This window comes from Aythya fuligula, chromosome 12 (assembly GCF_009819795.1).
Source record: "Aythya fuligula isolate bAytFul2 chromosome 12, bAytFul2.pri, whole genome shotgun sequence".
NCBI lineage: Eukaryota > Metazoa > Chordata > Aves > Anseriformes > Anatidae > Aythya > Aythya fuligula.
In genome coordinates this window covers 10,021,291-10,047,194 of record NC_045570.1, presented here as the reverse complement: position 1 = coordinate 10,047,194, position 25,904 = coordinate 10,021,291, and the positions used below count along the sequence as shown (strand labels likewise).

General features: G+C 51.3%; 1 protein-coding gene across 2 annotated transcripts in view; it reads left to right on the top strand.

The window, feature by feature from the left end:
* The window catches only part of CPNE2 (copine 2), a 52,391-nt gene that overhangs the window by 3,206 nt on the left and 23,281 nt on the right, over nucleotides 1-25,904 (top strand). For both annotated transcript variants that reach the window (XM_032195456.1, XM_032195457.1), the window contains exons 2-5: nucleotides 8,919-9,115; nucleotides 16,902-17,081; nucleotides 20,587-20,661; nucleotides 23,545-23,616. In XM_032195456.1, the coding sequence (XP_032051347.1) occupies nucleotides 8,948-9,115; nucleotides 16,902-17,081; nucleotides 20,587-20,661; nucleotides 23,545-23,616 (495 nt within the window). In that variant the 5' untranslated portion in view covers nucleotides 8,919-8,947. The remainder of the gene's footprint in view (nucleotides 1-8,918; nucleotides 9,116-16,901; nucleotides 17,082-20,586; nucleotides 20,662-23,544; nucleotides 23,617-25,904) is intronic.

Here is a 25,904-nt window from a genome sequence, read left to right as displayed (position 1 = left end):
GATCAGGGAAGAGGCTTTGAAGTTCTGGCTGCTCAGCAAACACCCAGTGCTGGCACTGGCCTGCAGTGGCGTTGGTAAATGCTTAAAGGTGTTTCTCATTACTGAAGTAATGCTTTTTTCCCCTCACCCGTGATGCATGGTATTGGCTAGAAATAGGAATTCAGCTGAAATTCAGAAAGCCAGATATTTGGTTTTAATACATTAGATAAACCTTTAATAAGTCAAATAGCAAATACATGCTAGGTATGCTGGGTATAGAAGGAAAAAGTAATTTCACCCCCAGATATTTATAAGGGGTGAGAAAATTCAGAAGCAGTGGCTGGAAGTTAAAACCTGCCCACAGTCCCCAGCACGCTGTGTCTGAGAGGAGAATCATGGGGTTCGTGGTTTATGTTTGCTCCTCTGTAGATGCAGCTTGTGGAGGGTTTGACGCTAGCTCCAGGATTCATGGTGACATCACAATATTTTCTGCCCTAAATCACAGATTTTCCGAAATTGAGCCCAAGGGGAAGGCTGTATTCAAGCAGCAATATGTGGTTGTCGTGGTGTGTCTAAGCCAAACGTGCTTGCAGATGGCTGGACCCAATTCCAGTTGCCATTGCGGTGTGTTCGTGGTGGAGGATGATGCTCTCGTGATCCCGTCTTGCCCTGCCTCTCTCTTCCCCCTCTCCATCTCTGAGCAGCATCCCTCTGCTGCCGTGCTGGGAGCTGGTGGCTGATCTGTGAGCAGTTACCGAGCGCCGAGTGTGCAGCGAGCTGGGGGTGCCTGGTGCCAGCTGGGGCCGGGCTGCCTCCTGCTCCCAGCCATCGCAACCTGCTTTTTTTCTCTCAGGTTTAGAGGAAATGCTTTTTTTTTTTTTTTTTTTTTTTGTCTTTTCCCAGCGTGTGATTTTTCTGAGCACTCTTCCGAACACGCTAGGTCTCTGCGTGGTCTCTGTGAAACATGGCACTGGCAATAAAGCCGCTTCCCTCTGCCTGCCACCGCAGGGGTGGAGGAGCAAGCCTTGCTTCTGCCTGCCAGGACGAAGCCTGCTGCTTCCCACCAGGTGAGCGCCGTGCATACACGCTGCCACTGCTGGGAGCGCAGCGCTCGTGCTGTCCCCGTGCTCGTCGTGGCGGGTGACTTCCTTCCAGGAGGCGAGGTTTTGCCCAGCCCGGTCGCTTTGGGGATGAGGTGCTGGGCGATGACGCCTTTAGACTTCATCCAGAGCAGGCTGGAGAGCAAACCTCGCTGTGCTTTGCTCCTGAGTGCTGGGATGGACTCTGCTCAAGGGTCAGGGCAGGGCGGGTGGCGTTGCAGGCTGCCTGCTGGCCGGGGGCATGTTTTCCTTCACACGCCCAGCTTAGCAAAAACTCTGCTTTCTGTGGGTGCGGGACCTCTGCAAGGACGTGGGTCCTGTCCTGCAGTCCTGCAGCAGGGGTGATGGAGGTGCCAGGAGAAGCAGGCTGCTGCTGGCGTGTCTCAGCTCCCAGCTGGGCTTCTCAGTCGCTTTTTAGGTGCTTATGGCTGAAGCTGAGCCTGACTATGCTTGCAGGGATGGGAACATCGCTCCCACCTGCCCAGCTTGCTCAAAGCATCCCCTGACTGTTGCTGGCCCTCCTCACCGTCCTGCATCCCAAACAACAGCGGGGTGCTGGGCATTGCGAGCCAGCTGGTGACCAAAGGCAGGGTAGGCAGCGTCCCCTCTTCTCCAGGCAGGTCCCCAGGACTGCTGCCAGCTCGGGATGGGGCTTGCAGCCTGGGTGACCCGTGCTCTGGGGTGGATTGTAGCCCCCGTGCCATCCCCTGGCAGGAGAGCAGTTTCTCCCACAGCCTCCTGGGCTTGGTCCCCTGCGGGAGGCTTTTTGGCTGCTGTGAGCTGCCCTCGCCCATCGCTGGGAGCAGCTCGGTGCTTCTTCCCCTCAGCAGCACGTGCCCTCGGGGCTGGAGAGGCTGGACGGGGCTCTTCAGGACAGAAAGGCAAAACCTGAGCTGCTGCTTGTCGAAGCTGCGATGCTGGTTAGTGAATTCTACCCCGTTATCCCTCCAGTTGCTCTCTGGACGCAGCCTCTCTTGCTGGGTTTAGCTCTCCCTGCGTTGTCTGCTGGGCACGTGCCTCTGGGGACTACGGCCTCGTGCTCAAGTCCATGTGCATTGTCCTGTTTCCATGCACGGAACTTCTGCAGGCAGAACTAGGCAGAACCCAGCTTTGACCCTTGAAATTAGAGAGTGCTGGCATTCGTGGCTGCAACCACGGTCACCTCTGTGGCTGCTCTGGTGCCAGCCCTGCGCCCCGCAGCGCCCTGGCGTGTGGGGTGACGTCCTCCCCTTGCTGGGCATGGTGCAGTTGGCTCAGCTGGTGAGCATCAGGAAATCTGCAGTGAGAATTAGTTCGCCAGCGCGTTAGCTTGTTCCTTAGGGTTTCCATCCCTCTGATGGCCACGGCTGTTTTTTGGTGTGCTGTGCTCTGCGTTTCAGCTCACCCAGCTGGCCCACCTTCGGGGTGCCGCGTCTTCAGGGTCTGCTGTGGCCTCAGCTTCTGGGGATGGCCCAGGGCAGGGAGCAGGAGCGGTCCTGCAGGCACAGAGGTGCTCTCTCGGCCAGCCCTGACCTCTCTGAGCAGCGGGATTTGCACCCCTGGGGACCGAGGAGCCCACGCTGCACGTGCAGTGAGGGCTGCCAAAAGCCACCGTGCACGTTCGATCATTTCAGAGCAACCCAACCACAAAAAAAAAGGTGTTTGAACCCTTTCCGATTCAGCCTCTCCCTGGTAGCTCCTGGAGACAAAAAGCGGTGCCAGGACACATCTGCATTCGGAGCATGGGCTGCAAACCTGCGAGGGCCAGTGGGCTTTTCATTTGAGAGCTGACATTGGAGAGGAGCTGGACGTTTTGGGTGGCTTGTCCTGCCTGGATTTGGGGTCTGTGCATGGCATGAAGGAGGCAGGAGGAGGACTTCAGTCTGCCTGCCATGCAGCACCTCGGGGCTAAGTCAACATCAAAACTCCAGTAATGGCTTCACCTTTCTGTGCTCTGAAGGTGAGCTGGGACAGTGCAAGTGAAGATTGACTTCAGGAAGCAAAGCAGTCCCTGGAGATTGAGGGAAGCCAAATTTTCTGTGGCTCCTGTGCCCAGTGGCCAGGCTCTGTGCTGTCCAAGAAGAGCTGAGGTTGTGTTGTGGTTTTCCCTGGCTACAATCTGCCTGGAAAGTCTGTTTGGAAAGTACTCTAGGGAGAGGGTTTTGGGGAAGAAGTGATGTAAATAGATAAACTGTGACCACATAAGCTTTGTTTCTTTAGAAAGCCTCTCCAGGGGGCTGTGAGGCAGCTCCTGGTGCGGTCAGCCCGTCACATCACACCACAGTGAGGAACTCCTGAGCAAGGGCAGGCAAAGGAGAAGGGAGAGAGGTGAGATTCACCCAGGGTCACGCTGGAATCAGCACTGAGGTGGCCCCAGGCCTCTGGCCATCGTCACAGCTTGCTCGAGACGGGATTTTTTGCAACAGCAGTGTGAGAAAACCTGCCGTCAGCACAAGCAGCAATTACCTGGCCAGGCAGCGTTCGGGATGGTTTCCATCGGGAAGGGCTTATTTGGGAGATGACACATTTATGTCATCTTGAAACCTTTTTTTTTTCCCGCTGTGTCAGGCCCCTTGTGCTTCCCTGGTGGGCTGGGCTGAGGTTTGCATTTCCAGAGGTGCTGGTCTGGGGCTGCTGCCTGCCTCTGTGCTGCCCATCCGCAGGGCTGGAGGTCCGGTGCTCCCAGCAGGGGCGTCTGCAGCAGAGGTATTTGCAGAAGAGCCTTGCTGCTGACTGGAGAGGCCAGTGCTGTGGGTTTTCCCATGCTCTTCTTCCTCCCTCTGCTCTCCTGCTGCCTCTGCTGCCTGTAAACTCAGAGGTGTCCTCGTATGAGCCCAGAATTACCTGCTTGGTTGCCATCTCTCCTGTTTTCCAAAAGAGAGACGTGCTTCTGCCACTGACTGCAGTGGAGCAGCCTGCATGGGTAAACTGAGTCATGGGTGGCTTCTGTGAAGAAATCACAGAAATCAGTGATCTTCCCAAAGGAGGGGGGTGGGGGGGCTTCCAAGAGGGACCCAGAGGGACTGTCCATGAGTCTGGTACTTTTGGGGCTGTTTCAAATATACCTTGTGTGTTCTCTGTGAAGTCTGTTGATTTTTAGATTAAAGGAGAGGAAATCACTGGAGTTTGAGGGTGCTGCTAACATTACAAAAGCCCCCCAAAATGTTTTGCTTAAAATGCCATGAAAAAGGTGGATTGGGGTACACAAACCCAAATTCTGGCTGCTCACCCCACTGTGGCATCACCTCGAGACCTGCAGAAATGCTCTGCACGCCCACAGCCTTTATGCTGTCCCCAGTGTAAGCCCTGCTCGCCCTTCATCCCAGTGACTAGGGGTTATTGTTCTTCTGCTTCCCTAAAACTACGCAGCTGTTTCCTGTAGTAATGCAAACTCTGACCTGGTGTGATGGTGAGAGAGGGTTTTTTTTTTCTTTTCTCTTTTTTTTTCTTTCTTGTTTTCTTCTCCTGTTCGTGCTTAAAACCACCTTACCCTGCCCAGAGTGGCGTGCTTCTCTCCCGGAGGAGGGAGGAGAGGATATGTGCATCGCCCTGGGGCTCCCCTTTCTTCTGGGTGGCTGCAGCGCTTGCTGGGCACCAAATCCCTTGCTGTAGGGCGCTGTGGACACAGCAGCCTTGGGGGGACATAGTCACATAGGGAAAAAGCTCTTAAAGATTGTCAAGTGCAGAGATGTGTCCATCTCAGGGGGTCCTTGAGGCGTGAATTGCTGGGACCGTGTGATCTGAGCGCACCTCTCCACCCTTCCCTTCTGAGGGCTCTTCTTCAAGCACCTGCTGTGGCCAGTATCAGATGTTGCAGGAACACCCTTCCCGTGTTCCCGGGGTGCAGCGTGGAGCTGGGGAGCTGGGACGGGGCAGATGCACGCCCCCGCTGGGGCTGGACCCGCGCTGCTGGGAGCCGGGCAGCCGCAGGCTGGCGTGCCTTTCAGCAGGAAGCCACGTGGCAGCGCGATAAGCACGAACCTGGCAGCTGTGATTATATGTTAGGAGAATATTTGGCTGCGGATGCCAAGTGAGTCGGAGGACTTAATTTAGGGCAGCGAATGCAGAGAGACGAGAACAAAAAATAAAAAAAAAAAAAAAAAAAAAGGAGGAGAGACTGGAATGTATAACGATGGAGAGCTGGCTCTGCTGCCAGCCCCGCTTCCCCCGAGTTCAAAGCATCCCATTGCCCCGGGGGAGGTACTGGATGTGTGCCATCGCCCAGCCCAGAGGTACGAGCTGCAGGGTGGCCAAGACCCGTTTCTTCCCAATGTGCTTCTGCCCAGAGACTGCTCCCGGGGCTGGATGCTGAGCGAATGGGCTGGTTGTGATGCTGGGACACGCAGATGTGTCCGTGCCCTATTACGGCATCACGGATGCTTTTGGCCTCCTGCCTCATCTCTCAGTGTTACCGCTGGCATTTCCGTGGGTACATGGTGAATTGTTTGGGGAGCTTACCTGGCTGAGAAAAAGACTCCTTCCTTTTATATGGATTGGTTGTCAGGTGAATCCATCCCCTGGCCTGGTTTGCAAGCACACAGCTGCTGTGCCTGCAGAGGAAGAGGAGCAGCCCCACAGGGCATGGGCAGCTTGGCCAAGGGGAAAGCTCCACGTCCCTCTTGCTGACTCTTTGGCCTTGGTGAGAGGTGCTCTCAGGAGTTTCATGGGCCCAGAGCTCAGCCAAGCGCTGACCTGAGGGTGAGGTGCTTAGAGTGCAGCTGGGGACATTTAGGATGGGACCCATCTGCTGTGCCCCAGCACCACGGTGTTGGCAAAAGGCATGGGGTGCAGCCACTAGAGGGACCGGAGCTGGTGGGTGATGTGAGAGGTCCACCCGTCTCTTGGGCATCTCCATCCTCGGTGGAGAGCTGGCCCCTGAGGGCCAGATGGATCAACAGCTCCTTGGTGGAAAAATCACCTTTATCAGGGTTATGGGGAAAGGGCTGGTGGCATCGCCCTGCTGCCTTTTGCCTTGTTGGTAGTTGCATGCTGGGCACCTGTGTAATGACACCAGGATCCCACGGTCCATGGGTGGAGGGGAGGAAGAGGCCAGTGTCCCAGTCCCTGATTTTGGGCACCTGGGCTGGGAGCAGGTCCCAGTCAGCACTGGCCACCTCTCCTCTTCTCTGTGGATGCTTTGGCTGTGAGCTTCCCGCGCTGCCGGCGCTCTTGGAGGCTCAGCAGGGGCTGGAGTGCAGGCAATGCTCAGCATGCTCAGAGGATGTTTTAGTGCCAGTCAGCCCTGGGAAAAAAAGCTTTTTCCACTGAGTCATTTGCTGCCTCTGTTTTGTGTGAGGCAGCGTCGAGATCCGGGGGGAAGGGGAGATGGAAAAACCCAACCCGGATCTCCCACTCCAGCAGGACCCCATCCACATCAGCACAACTGCACAGTTTGCTTTTTGGAGGGAGTAGCAGGCAGATCGCAGCATAAATAGAACAGGACTGGCTATTTTAAGACATCAATTGCATGATCTGTGTATTAAAAAATAAATAAATTTGTTTCAGCCACAACTGGCAGTGTGGGCTCGGAGAGGAGCAAGTAGGTAGTGCCTGCAGGCAGCAAGGGGCTCCAAGGTGGAGGGGCCAGGAGTACTTCTTCCACCTAATTCTGAAGCCAGTTTAAGAAGCCAGTGGGTATTTCTCCTCGGGGTTACAGCAGATTAGGGTTCCTCACGTACACTGTTTGATTTCTTGTTGCTGGGAATTGGGAACGATGGTGCTAGATGGAGCTGCTCTGGAGGGGAGCAAGTTCTGTGTGGGGCTGGGGCTTGGTGGCTGTTCTGGAGAAGGGATGGACACGTGTGTGCACAACCAGGGATGGTGCTGTCTTCTTCTGGAGAGGTTTCTGGGTTCCTCTGGAGCTGAAATGGTTGTGCCACTCCTGCCCGTTCCATGTCAGCTGGATGAGCAATGGGTTGTGATAGAGCTTGTACCACTGAGAGTTGAAGCCAGGCTGCTGTTCAGCAGAAAACTTAGCAGACAGGGCAGGAAGGCTTAGCCTGGTAAGGGAGAGCTGTTTTCCTCCTCCGTGGGACTCCACGGCAGGGCTGTGGCACGCGAGGCTGGGTGCTCAGTGACATCCCTGCTCCCTCTCTGTCAGCAGCAGCGCCTGCTGATACTTGTGCCCAGGGAGAATAAACAAATAATATTAATTGGGGTTTCAATGCCAAACAGCAGCAGATGGCTTATCAGGGGGAAGGAAGGTGTTGTTTGAGGTTTTGAGATAAAGCGGATGAGCCAGGAACACTCTTGACGAAGAGGGCTACGGAGAAAAAGTATTGAACCAGCTGACGGGCAGAGCTCTCTTTCCAATAGCAACCCCAGCCACAAGCATTTATGAATATAACTTAATCTGACAATGCTACGACCTCACTTTTTTTTCCCTTCCCTTTTCTCCCTTCTCTTTTTTCTGTTGAAGGCATCTTATGTTTTTCACAAGTGGACTGCACATCAGAAAGCGAACCTGTCAAGTGGGAGGTATATGGGGTTGTCATATTAATAACGGTATAAAGCTCCCATTTATCTCAGTGGAGTAGCTTTGATTGCAGACTTTTGGTAAGCTCTTCTTATAACAAATGAGTTTTTATCGAGGTCCTGTAACTCATCCTGTGCACCAGGTCATACAGTTGTCATATTGGCCTGGCTCTTTGGTCAGCCAGCAAATGCTGCTTTGTCATTGCTGCCAGAGCCCCTGCCACTGGCCTGGTGAAAGGCTGGGAGCAGCACTGAGCCAGAACCCAGGGTCAGTTTCCCTTCACCTCACTGAGCCTCAAGGTCTCACCCCCTCTTTACGATGATTTGGGGCAGAGCTCAAGTCTGGCCATCATGGTTTGGGACAAACCCATCCATCAGCAGGGACGGCCTGGGAGTGCAGGGCTGCTGCCATGGGACTGCTGGATCAGCTCAAGGGCAGTCCAGGTGCTCCCATGGGTCAGCTCACAGGACCCATATGTGGGAGCAAATCCTGCACTTCGAGACTTGTTACAGCTCCCCAGCCATTCCGAAAGTGCCAGCCGATGACCAATTTTCATGTTGAAAAGTATAATGGAAGTGTAATTTCTCCCCACAAAAGACAAATCACGCTGGAGAAAGAGGCTGGGAACACTTCCCGTGCTGGGATTTGAAATTATAATTTGGAGATGTCAGCAGGGGACCTGGCAGGGTGGCGTGGCTGTGACCTCCAAATACCTCAAGTCATGTTTCACACCACCCTGCACAGTCAGCTCCCTCCTGTGCTGGGAGGCCTTCCTAAGCAGCCCCCAGGGTTTGTGTACCCAAGGCGTGGGTACGTGCCTGAGGCTGGCCGTGCACCCCTGGGTGGCTCCGATAACGCGGAGGTGAGGCAGGCAGGAGGGGACACCTTCTGTGATGCGGTATGGTGAATTTGTTCCAGCACAGGCTGGTTAGACAAGTTCAGTCTCCTCTCCTCCTAGTATTTGTCCATACTTGCTGGTCCTTCCCCTGTCTCCAGCAGAGGTGAGATGTCACAAAACCAAAGCCGTCTGTAGGCAGAGGCGATGGCCGTGATAGCCGTGCTGGGTTTGCTGCCTTCTGCCAGCTCTGCTGCTGTGCCCAAGATGCTGCCTCGCTTCCTCCTGCTCTTTCGGGGGCTAAACAGAAGTTGCCACCTTTTCTTGAAAACCTATTATTTGTGGAGTAAAGCCATGACAGGATTTTGTTGTTCTGCTGAGCTCCCACTCAGGAAGCCTGGTACGGCGCCCGTGTGGGGGTGATGACCAGGCAGGGCAGCTGCTTGACTGCCAGGAAAGCCTTGTAAATGATTTTGCATCCAGCACTTTGTGTGGCTGCCTGCCTTTCTGCTTGCCCTGAGGTCTTTCTCCTTTCTCTCGTGTCCCACAGACTGCCTGGGGTTGCTGCTGCTGGAGTCCATGGCGTACACCGGGACTCCCTCGCCAGCGGGGCCTATCGGCTCCCAGTACTGCGTCTGCAAGGTCGAGCTGTCCGTCTGCGGCCAAAACCTTCTGGACAGGGATGTCACTTCCAAATCCGACCCCTTCTGTGTCCTGTTCATGGAAGTCAATGGAAAATGGGTGGAGGTAAGTCCTGAAGCTGCGTGGATTTCTGCCTCCTGTGGTTTGCCGCTGCTGCTGTCTTCAAATGACACTCGTATTTTGGGCACAAGGACAAACCTGGATTCCTAACCAGAGCAGAGACTCTGTGTTGTTCATGGTTGGATCAATCTGAATTAACATGTCTTTCAGCATCTTTATCTTTTCCTTCCCTCTGTGCCAGAGCCTGGCATAGGAGTCCTGCGATAAGGGCTCTTGTGAGGTGCTTTTAGCAAGACATAAATTCATAAGGGTGAGCTTGCACTGAGGTCTGTGCAAGCTTTTAAGCTCCCTGAGGTTCTGCAGGTCCTGTTCCTCATCTCATTATATCTTGACCGGGACATGCCTGATTTCCAGATGCTCTTCCCTGCAGTATCAGCGTGTGTAACCCTTGAAGTTACAGTAGAGTGAGGAGTTGGATTTGTACTTTTCTACACTGAACCAGGAGCTTCATGGCAGCTTGGGGAGCTGTGCATGAGCTGCTGGGCTAGCGTGATGGGTGAGCACATGTGCAAAAGGCATTTCAGTGCTCTCAGCACGAAGCATGTAGACATGTGCTACAGGAAAGGAGGCAGTATTGAAGTTGCGCCTTTGGAGGAATCTCCTCTGTGAGGCTGGTCCTCGTTCCTCTGTTGAACTGACCTTCCCTGGGAGAGCTGGAAACCTCTCAGTTGTCCCAAGGCTGTGCATAGGTGCCTGGTTTTACAAATGTTCCTTACCAGTTTGTGCTGCCAGGTGTAATGACAGGCTAAACTTAATTGCAAACCTCAGAATATCAACTTGGGCACGTGGTGGGCCTGCAGTGATCTTGCCACGTGTGAACTAGTCCCAGTCACTTCCCAGTGCGCAGTAAGCTGGGAGCACTTCAGATCTGGATGTCTGCAATGCTAATCCCAAGGGATGGTTAGATATGTGAGGTCCTGCTTGGAAGCAGGCATATTTAGGGCTGAGACAAGATGAGCTGTTTCTTGGATAGGTCACAGGTAAAGTTGTTCCTTGGGCTTCTCTTGGAGAGCTGTTCTTCTAGGGAACAGGAATGTACTGGGTGAAGGTCTGGCAGGCCAGTCCTGTGGTGCAGAGCACTCCAGGGCTGCTTGTTAGGAATACCTCCAAAAATCATACCAAGGTCAACAGGCCTTGCTGTGAGCATTCAGCAGGCCTCGGTACAGGCTTTCAATGGGCTGAGAGGGCAGGACGTGGGAGAGGAAGGAGAACATTGTGAGATGGGTGCACAAGGAGGTATGGATCAGTTCTGATGCAGACAGGCAGCAACCAGATGGCAAATCTGGAGTGAATGGGAAAACTTTACAGACATTCTTCTGATGTTTCCAGCCCTCCACTTCTGCAGGATGAGGCTGCTGCTAATGGGGTTAATGGAGTGAGAGGGAATTTACCCTCTGGCTGTCTGAATTATTTTATAGCATAAATGAAATGGCCTGATCCCCAAAGTTTGCTTCCTAGCAATCCACCAGCAGAGGATGTGATATCCCCCTCCTGCTGGAAGTAGCACTGGAGTACGCACCCCACTGCAAGCCACTTTGGGGACTGCACTTGTGCACGTTGATGCACTGTGGTTCATCCAGAGATGCTCAAACTGGCTTTAAAATTGGCTGGTAGTGACCAAGGTTGCTGCCAGCAGCGTTACTGCAGTGGCAAGAGGTTTCGCTCAGGGAGGTCTCCCTTTTGGCTACAGAGGGATAGGTTCTGGGCCAAAATGCCTGCAGAAAAAATAAAAATAAAAATCACAGAATCACAGAATTATCTAGGTTGGAAGAGACCTCAAGATCATCGAGTCCAACCTCTGACCTAACACTAACACGCTAAAAAACATATGTGGGTTTTATTTTGTAAGTGTGATTGCAGTTAGATGGTATAAAGCTTTTTTTTCGGTGTGTCCGTGAGGAAGCAGATAAGCAGCACATTGAGATGTGATGGATGGGTGCAAGTAGTGGTGTTGGATACAGACCTGGTCAGCACAGCACAGAATGAGCAGCCAAGGGGTATTAAATCACCAAACTGCAACAAAAATGTCCCAATTCCCAGGTGGTCTCATTTTTCTGATATCTGAACTAATGAACTAGTGCCAAGGAGCTGATGAATCGAGGTGCATTGGCTAAGGTGTCCTACAGCTGATCTTGATGTCAGCAGGGAGGGTGTGGGGGCAGACCTTGCCTTTGCCATGGTCTGTAATTAATTTTGCTCATCAGGTTGGATGAGACTAATGAGCTTTCCCATCTTGATAGGTGTCATCTCTTTGACCTAGTTGTGCTTTTCAGGAATTCCTCTTTTGCTGTCAGCAATGTCTCAGTCCAGCAGTTTTGATTCCAAGGCTTCTTTTGCAATACAAATGTGTGGTTTTGCTCTTTTTTCCCCTTCCTCTGCTATTTTTAGCTTCTTCATAATTGACAAGATAGGTGCTGGAAGCCAGCCTTGAATGGCAGATTGCTCAATGCTCTGCTGCTGTTTCAGTGCAGGTCAGCATGTGGCCCAAGCTGTGGAGCTCTCCAGTGGGAACGGCTGCTCCTGGTGTCTGTGTGCAGGGGATGTGTCTGGCCCCAAGCCTCCAGCGCGCTGTGGGAATGGCCAGCACCCAAACCCTTGTGCCCCCACAGCCTCCTGTGCCCCCATGTTGTAGTAGAAGTGCACAGCAACAGGACCTGAGGGAATGGCATGGAGCTGTGACAGGGGAGGTTCAGATCCATTATCAGGAAAAGATTCTTCACTGGGAAGGTGGTTGGGCACTGGAATAGGCTCCTCATGGCAGTGGTCATGGCACCGAGCCTGCTGTCTAAAGTGTTGTCTCGAATAGCAAAGCTGAAGTACAGGGGATGGACAGGGACAGGCCACAACGTGCTCAGCAGCATGCCCTCATCCCATAGCATGTGCTGGCAAGCACTGACACTGCAGGTGCCTCCTCTGCACTGGGGAGAGTGACATGAGTGACGTGTTGTGGCCTTGTTTAGAACAAGGGCCTCCAGGATCCTCCCAGCCATCGTCATGCCAGCACCCGTACCTGGGTAGTGGGGCTGCAGTGCCTGCAAATGCCGGCAGCAGGGGTTCTGTTCTTCTGGCTGTCATTTTTGTTCCCAAATACAATTATTTTGTCTCACTGAGCTTAAGAAGAATTAAAAAAAATATATTAATGAATCAGCCTTGGAGAGGGGGTGGTGGAGGGAGGGAGGAACAAAAAGCACAGGCCCAGAAGTGACATAACGATGGGTAATGTGTCAGCCTTCTGCCTGGTGCTGTCGGCTGGCAGGAGCCAGGAAAGACCTGGCCCATGACTCAGCTGTGCCCTTGCTTTTGTGCCAGCCTGAATCATCCCTCCTTCCCGAGCCTCGGTGTGGTGGCACTGGGCACCCCTCATCTCCTCTGTTGCTGAATCTCAGAGGGGTATGGAGGCCGTCAGCTGCCAGCCTGTTGGCCTGGGGCTCCTAGGGTATCTTTGGAGGGGAGGACAGCAGTATGGCATGGAGTCTCTGCTCCCAAATGTTCCATCCCGTGTTCCCTGCCCCTCAGGAGAGCATCTCCCAAGTGCTGGGGATGCCTGAACATCTCCAGCAAACCTCTCCTTGGAAACTGGAGGGCTCTTCAGCTGCATTCATTTAACGCAAGGGTTACAATTAGAGAAACTCTCCCAGATGTGTGCTTGTTTTGTAGAGCTGAGACTCTTGGCTGAACAGAAATCTTCAGTTAGCCCGGTTGCTAACCGAAGGCTCTTAAAAACCCTTGTGCTTTTCTGCTCCTGGGTTGCAAAGCCACTTCTGCTCTTTGCAGGGCACACAAACGTGTGAGTGTCCAGGCGAGGAGGAGGAGGTGAGAGCCCGCGGCCTGGTTGCCTCCTGGTGGATGTTGTGTGAAAAGCCCTTGTGCACGATGGTCACCAGCAGGGTGGAAGGGAAAGAGCTGTACCAAACTGAAGACTGAAATATGTGCAAGAAAGCTGCTGAAGCTTGTGACTTTTTTGTGCTTCACACAGTAAGGAGGCAGTTAAACACTTGGTCAGTTGGGTGTTGACAGAAGCCTCCTCACTCTGCAAGGGTGAACTCTCAACATGCTCACTGTGTTCCTCTTCCCCTTCCCTGGCCCACCCGTTCCTGGTAAAGCTGGAGATGGGACCTCAAGTTACCTCCTTCAAAGCTTCACCTGGTGCCCAGGAGCTGGTTTTAATGGGGAAGGCTGCTCTTCCCTCTCTGCTGCCTGCGTGACACAGGACTCTTGTGGCACAGCCTCAGAGGTGGTGCCACAGCCCAGCCTTGAACATGGCTCGTGATCAGCCATGTTTCTGTAGCTCTTCCTTAGCAGCTTGGGCCAGGGAGTGGGCACCTGGCATTGCTGTAATGCACGTGTCCTCAGACCCTTGATGAGGTTGCCCAGAGAAACGGATGCCTCAGCATTGGAAGTGCTCAAAGCTGAGTTGGATGGGGCTTTGAACAACCTGATGTAGTGAAAGATGTCCCTGGCCATGGCAGGGAGTTGGACTCGGGGATCTTTAAGTGTCCCTTCCAACCCAGACCAGTCTGTTATTCTCCAGTCTCCCAGCCTGGATGTCCCCTTCCACCCAGCCCAGCAGTCTTCGTCGGGCTGCCGTATCCCTGCTGGTGTGGCAGCGTGTAAGAGTATTTGAGCAGTAGTAAGTGTCTGATTGCACCGTGGAGGTGCTCTTGAAGTTCCTGCTCTTTCTATATTCTTTTCTTCTCCATTTGCACTCAGAAAAAGGCTATTTTTGTTTCAGTGTAAGGCACAGTTTTTCTTGCAGAGACCTGGGCTCTTTGTATCTTTGGGTGCTCCACAACTCTACAGCACCCCAAAACGGCACGCCACTTGCCTCCAGCCTTGCCATGGATGCATTTTGGATAATGGCAGGGTGGGAAGAAGCACAGGCAGTCTGCTGTCCCCTTCTCAGCTATCCATTATCCCAAAGGGGAAGCAGCTGCCTCGTGAGCTCACTTTTCATCCTCATTTGACTTGGTCCCTGGCTTCCCAGTAGCTCAGGAAACATGAAAGGAGCTAAAATCCATCTCTGATGGACTTAATCTCATATGCTAGCCTCAAAAGGGGATTTGTATTTGTTGTGCTTGTTTGGACAAGCTCAGCACTCTTGGATGGCCACTGCTCCTGGTCCACCAGAAGTGTCTCTCTCAGCAGATGTTTGGGTCCTGCAGCACAGGCGGTGGCAGAGAGGGAAGGATCTGTGTGAATTGCATTGCTCTGACTGGTGTACAACCCGCTTGTGTTGATTTATTTGATTTCCATCTCCCCGGAGGGTGAGGCAGGTGGCTATTTTGAGAATACAGCATTTACTTGAGTCTTTTCCTGGCAATTAAGACAGACTAAGTGACCAACTTTAAAAATACTGCGATAGTTGGTATATATAGCAAACTTACCACATTTCCACTCAGTCCCTCCAAAATCTCTCCTCTATGCTGAATGAGTTCCATTGGGACTCAGAGGTATGTGTTTTCATTTTATGCTTTTTCTGTCGTGGAGTACTTATTTCTGGCTCTGCTGCTCTGGCAGACGTCCATCCGTCCTGCAGTCCACGGGTGCCAGTGCAGGAGCTGCTTTCTGTGGAGGTGTTGCCCTGGGACCTGGGTTGCGTCAGGCAGCTCAGCCTTCTCCGCTGGGTGTGTGGACTGCAGGATGAGAAGTGGTGCTGGCCAGGGCTGCAGGATGCTGCTGGTGGATGTGATGGTTTTCCTTGGAGCGAGCAGCACCGAGGGAACAGCCCGGTGAGCTGTGGTAGAGCTGAGCTGGAGGAGAGGAAGGAGCATCTCTCCTTGTCCTGGTGGGTGCTTTAAGTGGCTTGGGGGAAGGAGAAGGGCAGATTTCCATGTTCTGGCAAAATATTCAAAGTGTTGTGTGGAAGGACAGACCCAGCATGAGGAGATAAATGTGAGGTTTAGTTTGCTCTCTGCTCTGATCAGCTCCCACAACTCATGCCACAGATGTGAATTCCTTCTAAGCACAGCACTTCTTTCACAGGGAGCTGTGTATAGATGGGACGGGACCTTCTGGCTCCAGGAGACCTTCAGCAGTGACCCCATGGGAGGGCAACCAGCTCTACCCACCCCACACCATCCATAGGATGCTGCTTCCTAAGGTGTCTCCTCTACACCTGCTGCGAGAGGGATCAGGGAGGTGGCACCTGAAGCCTCCTGGCCATGCACGTGTGAGGGCTGGGGGCAGAGGAATGGATCCAAGATGAGAAGTACCCCTCAGTCCCACTTTGCATCCCACCTGAGATCCTATCTCACAGCTGAGCAGGGGCACTGCTCATCTGCAGGAGGTGCAGCAGCAGCTAATGCCAGCTCAGAGGCTTCCAAAGTGCTTCAAAGTGGTGTGTTTTTGATAAAATCACGCTGGAGAGCGTGTGCCTTTCTTTCTGTTCAACAGCCCCAGTAACCTTATCCTGGAATAGCGGTGTGAAATGGAAGAAAGGCCAAGGCAGCCAGCTCTGTCAGGGCCTGCCCTGTCCCAGCTTGGTCCTGCAGGATACCCTCCATGAAATCCCTGCCACCTCTCATCTTCTAAAAGCTATCTGCAGCCATCTCTCCTTACAAAGCTCTCTTGCTGGAAGGTTATCCTTGGAAACATCTGTGAGCTTCCATATGCAGCTCCATTGCTTCATCTTTTGTGCCCTCCTCTCTTCCCAGGCACTTGGGGATATTGTTTCTTTCTGTTTCTTTACCTGCCTGGGAATCAGCACTGTGCTGGTCCAGCAGGCAGCTGGAGCTTCTCTGCAGGTCTCTGCAGGTCGGTGATGCTTTGAGTTAAACATTTTAGCATCAGCAGATCTGAGATGCTCCAGGTCATGCTCTGCTGGCTGGGCTCATGCCCTGTGGGGTGAGGGCCGTCTGGCCCTTGGCTGCTCACAGGATGTAGGAAGCCAATGGGCTGGTCGTGGCCACCTTTGTGCTGGTTCAGGAGGATTTGGGGGGCATCAGAGGAGGGCATTGCACCCATCAGCCTTCCTCCCACTTCTTCCTCTGCAGGGTGCATCCTGGTCATCTCCCTCTGGAAGGTTGTCTTGAAGAGCAGTGCCAAGTGTTTCTCATGGCAGTGGGAAAAAAATACCCAAGAAGGTGCAGGTTATCCTCCCAGCCCTCTAAACATGTCTGAGCAGACAAACTCTCTTCCCTTCACACCGGGGTATCCAAACTGCAGGTTTTATAGCAGCAGCAACAGAAGGGTGAGGATTTTTCACACCATTTTTGCAGTCTGGAGCCTCAGGTCTGCGTATGTTGAGGCCATCTCATCACCAAAATGAGGCTGGGGGAAGAAAGCTGTCTGTGCTCAGCGGGTTGTTTTTAGGGAACAGGCAGAACTGGGATAAGTTGTTTCTTCAGCCAGCCGATATCTAGACTGCTGGAAGACCTGCCCCAGACTTGGGAGATCCAAACCTGGCCCCACCTCATGTTTCTCCTGTGCTGGTCTCAATGTATTCCCTGTGTCCCTACCCTGTTTGTATGAAGAAGGTTATAAACACAGAGATGCTCTCTCCATCTGAAGGACTTCCAGATCTATATTGGGTGTCAGGCTCTATTGAAGTCTTACTTGCATGAGGTGTTCCTTGTTTAGATGCATTCCACCTTGCATACAGAATATTAAGGCTTGCATTTAGGGATGTGTCTGCTGCATGCCTGGTGCTCTCATGCTCTGATGGCCACTACAGGGTTTCTGCGTGTCAGGACTCTAGCTGAAGTCAGAAGAGACATTGCAAGGACAAAGATGTGAGGTACAGATGTCTAAATGCCCCCTTTTTTCTTTGCAGCTCGACAGGACAGAGACAGCGGTGAATAACCTCAACCCAGCTTTCTCCAAGAAGTTCATAGTTGACTACCACTTTGAAGAAGTGCAGAAGCTCAAATTTGCCCTGTTTGACCAGGACAAGTCAAGCATGCAGCTGTACGAGCATGACTTCCTGGGTGAATTTTCCTGCACGCTGGGCATGGTGAGTCTCTGATGTCCTTCCCTGCTGCTCGCTGTCCTCCAGCAAAGGGACCCCAAATCACAACAGCTGCAGGCAAGCTGGGGAGACAGAGATGCTTCTCTCCTCTACTATGAAGTTTGTTGGGTCCTTCCTGGCAAATAAAAAAATAAAAATATAAAAATTTGATTGCTTGTTGCACGTTTTAGGTCAAAGTGTTTCATTTCAGGGCCATTGGTTACTTGCTCAAGTCTCAGCTGGTCATAGTATGGGCTTCTGCTGTTGACCGCAGAGAGAAATCAGATCCCTGGGAAAGGTGTGTGAGGGTGTTTGCACCCAGTTACCTTGGTCACCTGCACTGGAAGGTGTTGGAGATAACTGTTTCTTACCAAGGGTTAATAGTAACAGCCCTGATCACCAGCTTGGATTTGAACTTGGGAAACTTCCAGATGTTTAAAGTTAGGATACGTTGCAGTCTACCTTCATATCTATTTATTTATTTATTTATTGCAAAGCTTTTGTAATAATAATTACTGCTTTTTTCTGTTTGAGAAGAAAGCATTCAGAAAACACAACCTTGGCGTTGTGAAGGAAATCATATCTCCTCTGTAGCATGTTGGTGCAGCAATGTTGTCTTTGTGTTCTTGTGGAAGAGCTTTCAGGACACACACTGTTTATAAGTCTTCGGAAGGTCTTTGCATTCATGAGCCCAGACTCAGAATTGCCAGCTAAATTCTCCAAACTTCTTTGTTTTCTGAGCGTGCTCTGACTCAGAGGTGAGAAATGAGGGAGATTTTTCCGTTCTTTTCTAGCCTCCAGCTGCCTGGGGCTGCTGTGGTACCTGGCATGAATGTAGGGGCTGGGAGAAGCTGCCTCTTGTATGCTCGGGGCTGGGGAAAGCAGGCACTGCAGTAGGTGCGTTGGCACGGACAGCCAGCCCGAGGTGTCCAGGAAGGCTTATGAACATGGTTGCTTTATTGCACAGACTAATCTGGCACCAGATATGCCAAAGGGAGCTGAATAACTTTGTTATTGCCAGCTAAAGAACTTGTCAGAAGATCACTGACATTTACGGTCTGAGGTTTAACGTCGGTGTTTTTGGAAGAGCTCTGTGATGACCTAATTCTGATCCTGCAGAAATTAAGAAACAGCCCGGGCTGGTGCTCAGTGATAAAGGCCAGACCATGCAGCATTCATTTTCCTGTTGTTAGAATGCAGCCACCCCTGGTGTGGGACAGTTCAGCAGCGCTCATTGCGAGGGCCACAGTCTTGATGAACACTGCAAAAGGAGAAGAACTCAAGGACATAAGGAAACAGAGCTGGAACCTCACCGTTACTAATCCTACCTCTGCAGAAGTCCACAGAAGGAGAGAAGCATCATCCATACGCACTGGGGAAGAGGGTGGAGGAGTCAGCCCCCTCTCTTCCTGCATGTGAGGTCTCCTAGAGGAGCCTAACTGCATCTGGTGCTTTAAAAGGTGATGAGCTCGGTGCACCCCTCCGCTGGGGCAACAAAGGCAGATCTGCATGGCCCCACTGGCAGCGTGAGGTTCTGGCTCTAATTGCGTGCTGCCCAGCTCTCTTGAAATCATTTTGTGTCCTTTTCACCAAGAAGAGAACTCTAAACTTCTGTGACCTCACGGAAGTATTTGTGCTCTGTGGAAGAGAACTTGCCTTATGCACGTGCCCAGATTTTGATGAATTTTTGTGGCAGTTCTCATAAGTGATACATGAACTTCTTAGTGACCTGTAGTCCACAATGGGACACCAGCTTGGAACAGAGGGATCTTCTCACATTCCCATTTTCCCTGAAAGCCTCTGCCTGAAACGTTTTTGTCTTCTCCCTGTGACCAGTGCAGCATCCCTGCGTGGCAGAGCCCAGGGCAGAGGAGGGTGTGGGGAACCACAAGGGCCTGGGGAGGAGAGGGGTGGAACAGGGAGGACTTGGGCTTGTGGGCTCAGCCACGCTGCTGTGGGGTTTCTGAAGTCTGTTTTTTATCTGGTGAGATGTTTTCCTAAGCCCACCTGGTTTTGAGGCACGAGTAGCTGTTAGAAGGGAAGGAGGGCAGTCTCGGGCAGCAGTAACCTGCCTCTGATGAACTGCACAATGAGCACCTGACTTTCCAGTTTTGAGTTTGCATCAGAGCCCTGTCAGATCAGCTGGATTGTTTTACTGCAGCTAATTAGGTCTGTGGCGAGATTTAAAAGGATGTTTGGATTGCTTGGGGGCCTGTAATGACCTCTGTGGCTGAGTGAAACCTTAGGAGGGATCAAATTGCAGGCTGCTTGGTGTCCATGCTTGCTTCTTGCCAGGGTTGCAAAGAAATCTTATGCCACAGCAAGGCACAAGCATCTAGCTATGTTATATGGTGATTCGTATACGTTTTTGGAGCAAAAGCACCAGGACATGGCTGGATTGACGATTCCACCATAACTTGAGGAGCTCCAGTGCTGCTAGCCATGATGGGAAGGGGTTTTGCCTCAAAACTGCAAAAAAAGGAGGGGGAAAAAAAGCATTTCTGGAGAGCTATAGGAAGAATCCAAGTGTGGCTGAGTCACCTGGATGGCGGTAGCAAGAAGCTAAGCCATTTCAGTCATTCATATTTATTTAGTTATTGCTGACTGTGGTATAGGACCAAGGAGGGGCTGCACTTTTTAAATTGTAACCCATAGATTTTGAAGGGGGCCCTGGTAGGTGTGGGAGAAGAGCATGGCTGGTTCCAGCAGGTTGCAGTTTGTTGTGTGGGGGTCTGCATCCCGTGTGAAAGACTTACAGGGTCCCCAAATCTGAAGACACCTAAAAGTCATTGAGCTGGGAAAATCGCAAGGGGTTTAATTCAGCTCCCAGAAGCTTCTTACAAGGCAGAGCTGAAGGGGGAAATGCCTGGGGGGGGGTGGGCACCACCCCCTGTGCCTTGCTGTGCAGCCCGTAAGTTTAGGAGGATGCTCAGGGAGAGCATCTGGCTTGTATCGTGGTTTCTCCATGGAAACATGCCCTGGAAGCAAGTTGCTGGCAGGGATCATGTTAGCTGAAAAAAGATTCCGTTTGTGGCTGAAGGGAGTGTTTAATGCGGTGTTTGAAAGGTTGAGTTGTGATTGTGCTTGGGACAAATCACAGCAGCTCTGGCTTGGTGAGATCCCACTGATTCGCACCACACAAGCACCTGGTCCGTGGGTTAAACAGAGGGTTTGGCATTGCAGGGGTTGCTCCAGCCTCTTGTGCTGCTGCTGCTCCACACTGTTCAAAAGCCACCTAATGCCCTATGGACTCAGTGGTGTTTTGGGGTTGCTGCATCCCAGGCTCTGCCACGGGGCTCTTTTGACCTGGGAAGAGCTGAGCTTCATTCAGGTGCCTCCAGTGATGGTGGCAGCACTGACAACATCATGGTCATCTCTGAACGTGACATCTTTTTTTTTATTGCTGTGAATGCTTAATGCGAATTAACCAACATGAGCAATGATCAGTTGCTTATGAGTCTGCTTTTGATCACTCGTACAATCATGACTTTGTTTTCTTTGTTTTCTCTAGATTGTCTCCAGCAAGAAAATAACAAGAACTCTCCTTCTGGGGAATGGCAAGCCAGCTGGGAAAGGGATGATAACGGTACAGTAACTCATTTACCTTACCTACAGAGTGTTTAAATACACGTTATAAACCAGGGATGATGCAAGACTCTGAGGGGCCCAGGATGCTGCAGTTTGTGTCACTAACTTTTTTTCCTTCGTCTCCCACTTTCCTGCCCACCTCTGGTCTGTTTGGAGGACAAGGTATTTGGGCCAGGGACCATCTCATCCAGTCTCTGTCTGGTGTCCAGCTCTGTGAGACTTCGATCTGTATTTTGGTCTCTGTGCACTAAAATAAAAATAAATAAATCTGGAGAAGTACAAAGTAAATAGATATTGTTTATTATCTTGTACATAATGCCTGTTCAGACCTCCCCATAGCAGATGGAGGTAAAAGGGCTGAATTCTTTGCTGACAATCAATGGTTTTGTTTGTAGGCAGATGATAGGAGTTATGCCGTTAGCAACAAGTCTCATAGCAACAGCCTCTGCTCCTGCTGCAGACCCCTTCGGGCAGTGGCATTCCCACTGCAGATCTATTTAGTGATTTATTTATTTATTTGTTTGAAGAAAAGGCTAAATTTAGGCTCATTTCCCTTATGCCACGTCTCCCATCATTTTCGTTTGCTTCTTCATCACAGTTTTTGTTAGACTTGCAGCAGAGCAGCAAAGGCGTGGAAGAAAAGGCCAGCCAAGAGTTAAAGCACAGTCAAGGTTTAAAAGCACTGAAAGGATTTAAAAGCAGTTTGAAAGACCAGGAACTGGCTGCTGCAAGGGCATCTCCACTGCTGTTTGCTCTAGAGACTGGGAAGATGCTATTAGCTTTTCTCTCTTAATTGCTGCAGTTAATCTTTAAATGCAAGAGGGAAAGCCACAGCAAAGCTCTTATGGTACCCAATGCCAGTGTGCCTTCCTCAGGAGTGGGCTCTTGCCACCCCGCGCTTGAATGGGAGAGACTGGAGCAGATGGAAAGTTCCCAATCACGTTCAAAGTTGCCCTCTTTAAAGAAGGAACCTTCTGATCTGTCCACTAATGCATCATTACAATGAAGGGGTCTGAGATGTCTGCTTCGTTTTGCGCCATTGGTATAAATCTTTGATTATTTTTAATTATTTATTTATTTTTGCCTCTGCTAAAACCAGGTGATGCAAACAGGCTGTGGTGGCTGGTATGTGCTGGAAGGACCTTGTCCTCGTAGCCTGGCACCATGCTGGAGAGCTTTTTTCAAATTTCCATTTTTTTAAATGCTGCACACAAATGTCATTGAGGGGTGAATGCAACAATAGTACCTTGGCTTGATTACTGGGATTGAGTGAGGGTCCTGAGGTTTAAATAGTTGGGAAAAATCCCAAAGCATGTCACTGTGCTTATAGGAATTGTTATCAAGGTCTTTCCACCAGACAAAGTAGTGGGGATGTTGTTATTGTCCGAGGGGAGATGCCACAGCGTACCCATTTGTTCTGTACAGCCTGGCTTTTCCTTGGCCTCTGATGATCCCCAAAAAGCAGGGACTCCACACAGGGTCTGCTTTTGACGGGAGTGTCATCTGCAAAGGGCAACCTCCATCTGCTTCCCTACAGCTCTGATTCCTTAAATATGCACACCCTCCAAGGACTGGGTGGAAGAGAAGACCGATGCTCTGGCTCTGTTAAAGTGAATGGAGAACAATCTGCCTTTCTGCAAACAATGTTCTTAAAGAAATCCAACCCAACAGTCAGCCTTCTGAATACAACGCCCTTAAGGAAATACAAACTTATTGGGTGTGTGGGAAAGAGAGCGCCTTGTGGAGCCTGCCCCGAGCTTCTTGTGCTCACAGCATCTCACAGGGCTGAGGCTGGCTGGTGTGGGAGCAGCACATCCCTGCCCTGATCCACGTGGAGTCACCTTCCCCTCCTCAGCTGGGAACTTGAGGCTGTGCCTGCAGAGCTGTGTGTCTGTGTGGGGCAGGGGGAGCGCTGGTGGTGAGCAGATCCCCCGGGGACTGAGCAGAGTGGTCTCTGCTGGGCAGGCTGTGATTCCAGGGCCGTGACTGCCTCCTCGGCTCTGCACGTTCCCCACCTCCCATTAGTGTGAATAACCCTCTGATTGCTCATTCTGAAGAAAATTGTCCCCTTGATTTCACTGCGTTTTTGTAAAGGCCCAGCTGTAATTATGCTGCGTGGCCAGTGAAGGACAGCCTCCCTGAGATCCAGTGCAGGCAGTGCCCCGGGGAGGGGAGAATGTCCTCACTGTGCTCCTGGGGGGTCCCCAGCTCCTCAGGCTGGGGGTGCTGAGGGACACGGGCACAGCCATGGCTCAGATCCATGGGGAGGAGAAGGGGGACAGGAGGCAGGAGGTGGAGAGCAGATGTTCAGTCAGGACAGAGCCTTGGGAAGAAACTGAAATGATTCAGAAAACGGCTGCTAACAGAAATGAATAAACGTGTGGGGTTTTTTGGTTTTTGTGTGTTCTTTTTTTTTTTTTTTGTTATAAACATTCCCTTTCTTAAAATACCAAGAGACTCATTAGACCGTGTTCCAGACAAAACCAGCCCACTGGTCTTTGGCAGTCAAAGCCATTTTGTTGAAGCATGTGTGAGATAAGTGCCTTAAGCTGAAGTAAGCCAGGCTGCGCTTGTGCCTGCTGTAGCTAGCAGGAGCCACGGTGGGGTCTCCATCCTTGGGCCATCTCTTGCTGGAGTCTTCATTGTGGGTGATGGTGCAAGGATATGGTGCCACCAGGATTACCCTGAGGGCAGAGACATGGGCACACCATGGTGTGTGTGATCTTCATTAGATCTTCAAAAGCTCAGGAATGGGTTTTGTAGGAGTTGCACAGGTATCTCCAGCGTGTGTGTCCTCACGTGCTGGATTCTTCTCTGGCTTTTGGCTTGCTGTTCACTGACTTCATGCTGAAAATGAACGCAGCTTCCCTTTGTCTTTCAGATAGCTGCCCAAGAGCTCTCTGACAACAGGGTGATTACTCTGAGCATGGCTGGCAGGAAACTGGATAAAAAGGTGAGTGGTGGTGTGTCAGAGGATGCAAATGTTAAACTTCTGTCCTTCGTAGGCTGAGGGATCTGAGGAGACCTCTCCTTATGGGTATGGGGGTGTCAGAAAGTAGTCCCACAGCAGAAAGCAGGAGGCTGGGACTGAAGGTCTGGAGTCAGGTCCTGGCTGTGCCACTTGCTGCAGGGTAAGCCTGTGCCTCAGTTTCTGTGTTGCCATCATTTCACCTTCTTTGTGATGCACATTTAAACGGAAAGTTTCTGTGTGACACAGGGCCTGTGTCTTAGATAGGGTGTTTTAAGCTGAACTTATTACTTCACTGCCTGCTCTTTGGAAGTATCTCCTGACTGCTCTGACAGTTTTGATACCCATCAAATCAATAAGTGCTCCTGGCCTGTTGCCTTTAGCCCTCCTCAAAATTGAATGAATGTTTGTTTATATATCAAACAGTAGGGCCCATCTTTTCCAAGGAAGAAGCACTGACCTCATGGAGGTAGATAACGCAGGTGTTGGCTTTGGGTATGACACACAGGAAACTGTAAGCCTTTCTGAGCAGAGCAATCTGACCTTATTTACCAGGCAACCAGAGCAATTCTTCTTAAACCAGTTCTGTTGCTAAGCAATCGATGGGACTTCTTTTTTTCCCTCTTCGTAGTGGGAAAAATGCAGAGCTTGCATTGTTGGCAGGATGGCCCTTGATTTTCAAACCACGGTAAAGCAAGCATTTAGGCAGAAGGGCATTTTCTGGGGCAGAAACCTTGGGTTGTTCAGTCCCGTTGTCCAAACCAGATGGATGCCCAGTTTATCTGAGTGTTTTTCCAAGCTGTTGGGAGTGGCTGTTTTCTCTCCTTCCTACTTACCCTATGTAGTACTCTGCAGTGCAAGGAACCAGATGCCCCTGCTTGAGGAATCCTCAAGTAAATTCATTTCCTAAGTGGGCTGAAAAATGTCACTGAGCTGGTGGCTTCCTATGAGATTTGGCTGAGAGTCAACCCCATGCATGTCAATGAAGAAATCTGTGTTGCAACAGTTTTCTTCCTGTGAAAAAGCTTCTGTTGTCTTTCAGAGCCAGGGATGAGATTTCATGGCAGGTTTGGTGCCATTCCTTTATGCTTCAGGGTCTCTTTGTGGCCGTGGCCATTACGAAGAGCAGGGCCAAGGACCTGGGTCTTCACACAGCCTCCTTGCAGCACTGAAACTTCAGGCATATGTGCACTTCTCATATTGTCAGTTTAATTGGTGGCATCACTTGCCCTGTGGGCAGGGGTTGCCTTTCTAACCTGGTTTCCAACCAGGTCCCTCTCCAGCTTCTTCAGATAGGGCAATATACATCTGCCCTTCAGACTTATGGTCAAAATACAGAAATTCATCATCTGCCTGCAACACTGAAGGCAGTTTGGGATGTAGATGTGTTTGCACAGGAGTAAAGACTGCGAATAATTCCTTTCTGGGTCTCACTCCAGTTTATCAATAGACGTCAGCAAAAAGCTCCTTCCTCTGCTTCACCTCGGTGCCCACCTGACGTTACCAAGAGCTGGATGGGCTTTCTTTGCTGGTGCCTATAGCACACAGCAGCATTGCAGTGCTCAAAGTCCCAGTAATGGGCAAAGGATGTTGATGCCACTTTAGAACAGAAATGAAAATGATCTCGACGTGGAAAAGGAAACTGGACAAATCTCAATTTATTTTTAAGGAAATCCTGACATTTTCCATGATGTGGAAACCCAACTTTTCAGCCAGCTCTCTCCTCAGTGGCAGCACCCAATTTCCATCAGTCTCTCAGATCGGAAGCCCAGGTCTTTATCAGCATGAGTGAAGTTTTAAAAACCCTTCCCAGGCTGCAGTGAGCTTAGCTTCCCTTTCCCATCCTGCTCCCACTGGTCTTTCCCACCCAGCGGTGTGTGATGAGGCCATGCATGCCCTGTTGAAGTTGTACAGGAAGCAGAAAGCCCTGGAGGCAGCGCTGCCCTGCACTGTGCTGCAGGGAAAGTGGCCTGGTGACCCATGAAATAAATCTTCCAAACAGCCACTGCCTTCATGCTAACTGTACCTTATGCTGCCTGTGCAAAACCCCAGCCCTGGCTTCTCAGGCTCGTGGTCTTGCTGAGAGAGCTTGGAAGGAGGTACATTGTGTTGTGGTGCAGGGGATAAGTGTGTGAGAATGACAGAAGCCTTCAAAATACAGTCCTGGACTGAAAGGAGCTGCTATTTGGCTGTAGAGAACTTGCTGATGTGGATGAGAACTTACTGGTTGTGGATGAAATGCCACCGTGAGAGCTGCGTTAAACAAGTATATA